Raw genomic sequence first — 8,999 nt, forward strand, 5'->3', positions numbered from 1 at the left:
TTAACCCTTGTGTTGTCGACCTGCAACTTTGTGTTTTTCTGGGTTGAAATTTCAACCTTTGTTGTTCTTTTTCAACACTTTTCTCGACGTTTTCGTCAATTTTATTCTAATTTTTTGTCAATTTTATTCCTATTTTTTTGTCAATTTTATTCCTATTTTGCCAATTTTATTCCTATTTTGCCAATTTTATTCCTATTTTTTGTCAATTTTATTCTATTTTTTTGTCAATTTTACTCTAATTTTTTTTGTAAATTTTATTCACATTTTGTTGTAAATTTTATTCCTATTTTTTGTAAATTGTATCCTATTTTTTGTCAATTTTATTCCTATTTTGTTATAAATTTTATTCATATTTTGTTGTACATTTTATTCATATTTTTTGTAAATGTTATTCCTATTTTTTGTCAATTTTATTCCTATTTTGTCAATTTTATTTCTATTTTTTGTCAATTTTTGTTCATTTTTTTGTCAATTTTATTCCTATTTTTTGTCAATTTTATTTAAATTTTTTTTTCAACTTTATTCCTATTTTTTGTCAATTTTATTCATTTTTTTGTCAATTTTATTCCTATTTTTTGTCAATTTTATTTAAATGTTTTTGTCAATTTTATTCATTTTTTTGTCACTTTTTTGAAGTTTCTTTTTTAATTACGTTTCAATCAATTTTACAATATTTTTCCCGCTTTTTCCAATGTTTTTGATGTTTTTTTGTCACTTTTTCTGATTCTTTTGGTCACTTTTTCAGCGTTGTAGTTTTTTTTTCAACATTTGTCACTTTTTTCAACGTTCTTTTGTCATAGATCAGATATCGAAAGTTTTTGTAAACGGCTTAAATTTGACCCAAGGACAACAGGAGGGTATAAAAAAACTTTAAGGTATAAAAACTTAATTTTGGGGACCTTTCATGCTGGATTTGACATGCGGACTATTACTTTTTACTTTAGTAAAATTGTTAATTCAGAATTTTTTCCCCCAAGCCATAACTGCACTTAACACTGGAGAATTGAGGATGAATTTTGCAGTGTACATTTGTATTTTCTTTTTTTTTTGTGATCAAATTTAAATTTAAATTTTTATAATCTGAAAAAAAGTCTTCACAACACAACACTGGGACATAGGAACGCGTCAAAGTCAACAAAATCACAGCGAGGACATTTTTTTTAACAATCATGTCTCTTGTTTCAAACTCTTTTATTTGTATTTACTTATTCACCTGTTTTGCACGTTTGCTGATGTTTGCACTGATACGGCTGCATCCAATTTTGTTGTTTATGTACACTAACAATACAGACTACTCTGTTCTTTTACTCACACGTTTCTACACTGCGACATTTTTACACAAGTGAGATATCTGAGTACTTCTCCCACTACTGCTGTGTACTGCCCCCCTGAGGCTGCAGCGCACCATGTCCAGGTGAAGGTACACATGTACACATGTCCAGGTGAAGGTACACATGTCCACATGTCCAGGTGAAGGTACACATGTACACATGTCCAGGTGAAGGTACACATGTCCACATGTCCAGGTGAAGGTACAACAGTACACATTCAGTCAGGTGAAGTCACCGTACACATGGCCAGGTCAGTGAGGTACACATGTCACACATGTCCAGGTGAAGCTACACATGTACACATGTCCAGGTGAAGGTACACATGTCCACATGTCCAGGTGAAGCTACACATGTACACATGTCCAGGTCAGGTGAAGGTACACATGTACACATGTCCAGGTGAAGGTAAACATGTACACATGTCCAGGTCAGGTGAAGGTACACATGTACACATGTCCAGGTGAAGGTAAACCATGACAACATGTCAGTCAGGTTGAAGGAAGGTACACATGTACACATGTCCAGGTGAAGGTACACATGTTCCACTGTCCAGGTGAAGTACACAGTAACATGTCTATCAGGGAAGGTACACAGTCCACATGTCAGGTGAAGGTACACATGTACACATGTCCAGGTCAGTGAAGGTACACATGTACACATGCCCAGGTGAAGTACACATGTTACATGTCCAGGTGAAGGTACACATGTCCACATGTCCAGGTGAAGGTAACACATGTACACATGTCCAGTCAGGTGAAGGTACACATGTACAACATGTCAGGTGAAGGTAACATGTACACATGTCCAGGTCAGTGAGGGGACACATGTACACATGTCCAGGTGAAGGTAAACACTGTACAAATGCCATGTCAGGTGAAGGTACACATGTCAGTGAAGGTACAAACATGTAGACATGTCCGGTGAAGGTACACATGTACACATTAGTCGGTGAAGGTAAAATGTCACATGTCCAGGTGGAAGGTACACATGTAACACATGTCCAGGTCAGGTGAAGGTTACACATGTCCACATGGCCAGGTGAAGGTACACATGTCACATGTCCAGGCAGGTGAAGGTACACATGTACACATGTCCAGGTGAAGGTAAACATGTACACATGTCCAGGTCAGGTGAAGGTACACATGTACACATGTCCAGGTTGAGGTACCCATAGTAGACATGTCTTCCAGGTGAAGGTACACATGTACACATGTCAGGCAGGTGAAGGTACACATGCACATGTCCAGGTGAAGGTACACATGTAACATGCAGTCAGGTGAAGGTACACATGTACCAGTGTCCAGTCAAAGTCCAGTGAAGGTACACATGTCCACATGTCCAGGGGAGGTACACATGACACATGTCAGGTCAGGTGAAGGTACACATGTACACATGTCCAGGTGAAGGTAAACATGTACACATGTCCAGGTCAGGTGAAGGTACACATGTACACATGTCCAGGTGAAGGTAACATGTACACATGTCCAGGTCAGGTGAAGGTACACATGTACACATGTCCAGGTGAAGGTACACATGTAGACATGTCCAGGTGAAGGTACACATGTACACATGTCTAGGTCAGGTGAAGGTACACATGTCCACATGTCCAGGTGAAGGTACACATGTACACATGTCAGGTCAGGTGAAGGTACACATGTCCACATGTCCAGGTGAAGGTACACATGTACACATGTCAGGTCAGGTGAGGTAACAGTACACATTCCGGGGAAGTAAAAGGTACCACATGTCCAGGTCGGGAAGTACAAATGTAACATGTCCAGTGAAGGTAATTGGTCACACATGTCCAGGTGAAGAGTACACATTACACATGTCCAGGTGAAGGTACACATGTTACATGTCAGGTGGAAAGGTACACATGGTACAATGTCAGTCAGGTGAAGGTACACATGTCCACATGTCCAGTGTGAAGGTAACACATGTACACATGTCCAGGTGAAGGTACCCAGTCACATGTCCAGGTGAAGTGTAAAACTTGTACACATGTCCAGGTCAGGTGTGAAGGTACACATGGTACACATGTCGAGGTGAAGGTAAACATGTAACATGTCCAGGTGAAGGTACACATGTCCACATGGCCAGGTGAGGTACACATGTAACATGTCCAGGTGAAGGTAACACATGTCACAGTTCCAGGTGAAGGTACACATGTACACATGTCCAGGTGAAGGAAACATGTACACATGTCCCGGTCCAGTGAAGGTACACATGTACACATGTCACAGGTGAAGGTACACATGTACAGGTGAAGGTAACATGTCCAGTGAAGGTAACATGTACGTCCAGGGATGAAGGTACACAGTACACATGTCCAGGTGAAGGAAGTACACATGTCCAGGTGAGTGTATACATGTACACCCATGTCAGGTGAAGGTACACATGTACACATGTCCAGGTGAAGGTACACATGTAACCATGTCCAGCAATGTACACAGGTGGTAATTTTTTTTTTTTTCATTCACATGTCCAGGTGGAAGGTTTACCATGTACACATGTCCAGGTAGAGGAAGGTACTATGTCCCATGTCAAGGTGAAGGTACACTTCGGTACATTACACTGTCCAGGTGTAAGGATAAATGTACACATGTCCAGGGGTGAAAGTACACATGTCAGGTGAAAGGTAATACATGTGAAATGTCCAGCGGGAAGGTAGTACATGTACCCATGTCCAGGGGGAAGGTACACATGTACACAGGTCCAGGTGAAGGTAAACATGTACACATGTCCAGGTGAAGGTATAATGTACACATGTCCAAGTGAAGGTATACATGTACACATGTGAAGGTGAAAGCTACACATGTCCACATGTCCAGGTGAAGGTCTAAGTACATGTACAATCATAGTACACAGGTCCGGTGAAGGTACACATGTCAGGGAAGACACATGGACACATGTCCATGGTCAGGTGAAAGGTACACATGTACACATGTCCAGGTCAGGTGAAGCTACACATGTACGCATGTCCAGGTGAAGGTATACATGTACACATGTCCAGGTCCGGTGAAGGTACACATGTCCAGGAGAAGGTACACATGTACACATGTACAGGTCAGGGGAAGGTAAACATGGTACACATTCCAGGCGTGAAGGTAACATGTACACATGTCCAGTAAGGTGAAGTCGCAACCATGCACAGGTGAAGGTACATGGTCCAGCCGGTGAGGGAACATGTACACAAGTCCAGGTGAAGGTACACATGCCCAGGTGAAGGTACACATGTACACAGTCAACATGTCCAGGTGAAGTACACCTGGCCAATGTTCAAGAGCAGGTTTAGGTAAATTTCAAGTCTGTAATTTAGGTCAAACTGCTACTCCAAGAGCTGCTGAAGCACTGCATCACACAATTCCCATCCACAACAAGGACTTTGAACATGGAGTAGCTTATTTAGTTTTGCTATTCAATTACGCCATCAAAACCCTCACAGGACACGGTGTACCGCTCGTTGGTGTTCCATATCAGCAGTCCCCACACCACTCCCTCCTGCTCCTACACAGATTTGAGGTGTTTTGGAATGGCAATTGACGATGCAGGTTCCCAGTTGCCTTGATATAGGGAATTCTAAGGGTTTGAGCATTATTGTCTATTTTTTTAAACCCATGCGTGGTATCTGAAGAGACGACTGTAGTGTCCTCGTCTGGGTCTATGGGCGGGCCATGCCGCTGTGATGCAGACAGGAATGGTCGCTGCTGCACGGACGGAGGACAAACGAGGACCTGGTCATCCGGAGTGTATGGGGTGGGGACAGGGTGCAGCAGGAAGATGTGTGGCAACCCCCCCAGACACTTCTACACGGCCCCCAGAGAGAGAGAGAGAGAGAGAGATGAGAAGAGAGAGAGAGGAGAGAGAGGAGAGATGAGAGATGAGAGGTGGAGATGAGAGAGAGAGAGAGTAGGAGAAGATAGGGAGGAGAGGAAGGGTCAGGAGAGTTAGAGGGAGGACAGAACAAGAGATAGACAGGAGTTGAGAGAGGAGACACAGAGATAGACAGAGAGAGAGAGAGAGAGAGGAGACATGTCATGTTGATTGCTGATAGCATCAGTTCGTTCTGGTTGGTATGATTGTTGATGTAAGTGATTCAAGTCTCCTTGTTTATGAGCTTTGGCAATACTGTAGTTCACTCATGGTCATGCTACTAAAGCTTCTTTGAATTTGAATTTGAATTTGATGGAAGAGAGAGGAGCCAGACAGACACACAGAGAGACACAGAGAGGACACACAGAGAGACCACAGAGAGACACCAGAGGGCCAGACAGACACCCGAGACACAAGAGAGACGACAGGGACACAGAGAGGACACAGAGAGACAGACAGACACACAGAGACACAGAGAGACACAAAGAGAGACACAGAGAGAGACACAGAGAGACAGACAGACACACAGAGACACAGAGAGACAGACAGACACAGAGACACAGAGAGAAAGACCGGACACACAGAGACCAGAGACCGAGGAGAGGAAACAGCGAAGACACAGAGGACCCACAGGAGAGACACACAGAGAGAGAGAGGAGAGAGGGGAAAGAGAGACACAGAGGACGACGACGGAGAGAGAGAGAAAGAGAGAGACAGAGAGAGAAAGAGAGAGAGAGAGAGAGTAAAAAAGTGATCAAAAGTGTCAAAAAAGTGACCAATGTAAAAAAATATTTGCTTTCAAAATTTGGGGAAAAACCCACGGAAATTTGGGTTGGGAACCTGAGGGTTGCTGGTTTAAGTCCCTGGGCACTGCCAGGTGCTCTTGACCAAGGCCCTGCACCCCCCAACCTCTCAGGGCGCCCCCCCCACTCTGACATCTCTGACTTAGTGCATGTACAGGACCTGAGCATGTGTGTGTATTTCAGGCCTGTGTGTGGTGAACAAAACAGAGTGTAAATTGTAATTTCCCAACCAATAAAACAGTTGAAATGATAAATTATAAAATAATTAGGCAAAACACAAAAAAAGCTGTTGATCTACTTTATCACACTACGTCTTATATCCAGTTCTAAGAAGCCAATTCTCCACCTTTATACGTGGAAGATCACTGTGGGAGAAGGTGACTCGGCGTGTTTAAGCGTGGACTAACTACACAATAAATACCTCAGTAGACAAAACATGTCATTACAACTTGTGTGTGACAACTACTATATGTGTCGAAATCTAAAAAAACTCAGATTTCTGCGTCTATTTTATAAATTCGCACGTGGAAATGTTCATAAGAGAAATTGTTGTCCTGTTATTATTTGGCTTTGGCTCAAAACCTGGAGGTCACGAGATGATTATAAAGGTCAAAAATAAAAATAAAAAAATTTCAGGAATGTCCTCTCATCTTTGCTTATGGCATTTTAAAAAGACTCAGAAACCTCATTGGCCTCTGAAAATGGTGAAAATCATGAATGAGTGAATGAATGAGTGAATGAATAAATGAGACCACTTATAGTTCAGTAAGACTTCTGTGGTCCTTTAAGGACTTTAAACCCTTTCAGAGACGCTGATATGAACGAGTACTTCAGGTTTTTATTGAATCTGTTGCCAAAACCATCAGGAATTCATTCTTCCAGTTTCCTGCAGGCCAAGCCCAAAGAGAGAGAGAGAGATAAGAAACTAGAGAGAGAGAGAGAGAGAGAGAGCAAGGGCGAGGTTCACACCCACAGGAGGACAAACCAGTTTGTGTGTGGAGGGTGTGTCCCTGAGAGTCCTGACAGTCTTGTCCCTGCATCAAACCCACACACACACACACACTGCGGGAGCCTCGCTCCATCACACACCACCTCACGTCTCCGTCTCCCTCTCCCTCCACTCGTTGAGCTTGTCCCCTCTGAAGACCATGCCTGTCCAGTCCACTCTGTCGGCCAGGGGGTCCACCGCCAAGGCCGTGGACACGCAGGCGGACGGGAAGTCCTTCGAGCAGCTGAGGCAGGAGTGTCTCCAGAAGGGGGTCCTGTTTGAGGACCCGGACTTCCCCGCAGCCGACTCCTCGCTCTTCTTCAGCGAGGCTGTCCCCGTGGACGTAAAATGGAAGAGACCCAAGGTACGGAGACACACAGACAGACACACGTCTTAGATCTGGACTTAAAGGGTCTTGTTCCGAGGTGAGGAGACACACAGACAGACCCTTCTGGGATCTGGACTTAAGGGTCTATGTTAGCATGGAACACACGACGACACACGATTCGGGTCTTGGACTTAAAGGGGTCTATGGGTTTAATCATTGAGACACACAGAAACAGACCCCACTCTGGATCTGGACTTCACATGTTTTATGGGTTAGTATTGAGACACACAGACATACCACTCTTAATATCTTGCCTTACAGGGGTCGAATGCAAGGTAATGGAGACACACAAACAGTCCCCCTCTTGCTCTGGACTTAAGGTGTCTATGCAAAGGTATGGCGACACCCAGACAGACACACATACGTCTTAGATCTGGAATTCAAGGGTTCTAGGGTGAGTGGGAGACCACATACAGACACACGTCTTAGATCTGGACTTAAAGGGGTCTATGCAAGGTATGGAGACACAGACAGACACACGTCTTAGATCTGGACCTAAAGGGGTCTATGGGTTAGTATGGAGACACACAGACAGACACACGTCTTGGATCTGGACTTAAAGGGGTCTATGGTCTGGTCAGAACTTAGCCAGAAAAGTGTCCAAATGTCTTTGGACCTGTTAAGACTGAGCAGCTTTGTGTCTTCCATTCAGTTTTTGAAATGTTGAATGAATGAAATGTTGACAGGTGATTTGATGGGTCAACACCTGCTTTAATATTTAATATTCTAGCGGTTTTTGGGGACACAACTGGTCACATTTACATTTCTTATAGGCGCTAAAAAGTCTTATAAATGGGACAAAACTCAGGACAACCGGATTAAATAAATGACTGAATGAGTGTTAGAAATACAGAATTACAGAGAATCTCTAATTACTGATGTGATGGTACTGAATACATAAAGTGCAAGCTAATTTAGCCCTTGTGTTGTCCTCTCGGGTAAAAAACAAACAAAAAAATTGACATTTTTGTCCCTTTTTCAGACTTTTTGAAACCTTACTACCACTAGTTTTACACTACGTTTTGTAATTCATGGTCAATAACCGTCATTTATACAGAACTATACCTAATATTTGAGGAAAAAAAAGCAGAAAGTATGAATTATTTTGACTAATAGTGAAGATCAGAGGAATGAAAGGGATCAATTGTAAGGAATCTAATCCATTCATTGTGGTAATTTGGTTAAAAAGAAACTCATATTTATATATAACATACCCATATTTGAGATATAGACATTATTTAAAGGGGTCACATTTGACCCGAGGACAACAGGAGGGTTAAAGTTCTTTGGTTTTAAATACAAAGAAAGAAATTAAGTGTTTATCCAGTCATACGCGTAGCTGCAGAACCAGTTTGGCAGGAGAATAATGTAAATAGAGCCAGGTACGGGGCAGTTTGCTCGCTCCGAGCTCATACGCCTCGATGTTGTCTGCAAATGAAACACGCTGCAGCAGCCGAGGCGTTTGATTGGTTGGAATGCAGCCAATCAGCTTTGAGACATTTGTGGAAGCTTTCTTGATTTGACACGAGTCGTGTTCGCTACAATGACTACACATTTCTGTCTTGGGCGTTTCTCGAGAGTAAATGCTTCAGTTGATGTGTGTGTGTGTGTGTGTG

At 42.8% G+C, this 8,999-nt stretch overlaps 1 protein-coding gene across 1 annotated transcript in view; it reads left to right on the forward strand.

The window, feature by feature from the left end:
• Positions 1–7,015: 7,015 nt before the first annotated feature.
• Positions 7,016–8,999, forward strand: part of capn9 (calpain 9) — a 55,500-nt gene continuing 53,516 nt past the window's right edge. The window contains 1 exon segment of the mRNA XM_032516528.1: positions 7,016–7,359. Within this exon segment, the coding sequence (XP_032372419.1) occupies positions 7,156–7,359 (204 nt within the window). The 5' untranslated portion in view covers positions 7,016–7,155.

This window comes from Etheostoma spectabile, chromosome 5 (genome assembly GCF_008692095.1).
Source record: "Etheostoma spectabile isolate EspeVRDwgs_2016 chromosome 5, UIUC_Espe_1.0, whole genome shotgun sequence".
NCBI lineage: Eukaryota > Metazoa > Chordata > Actinopteri > Perciformes > Percidae > Etheostoma > Etheostoma spectabile.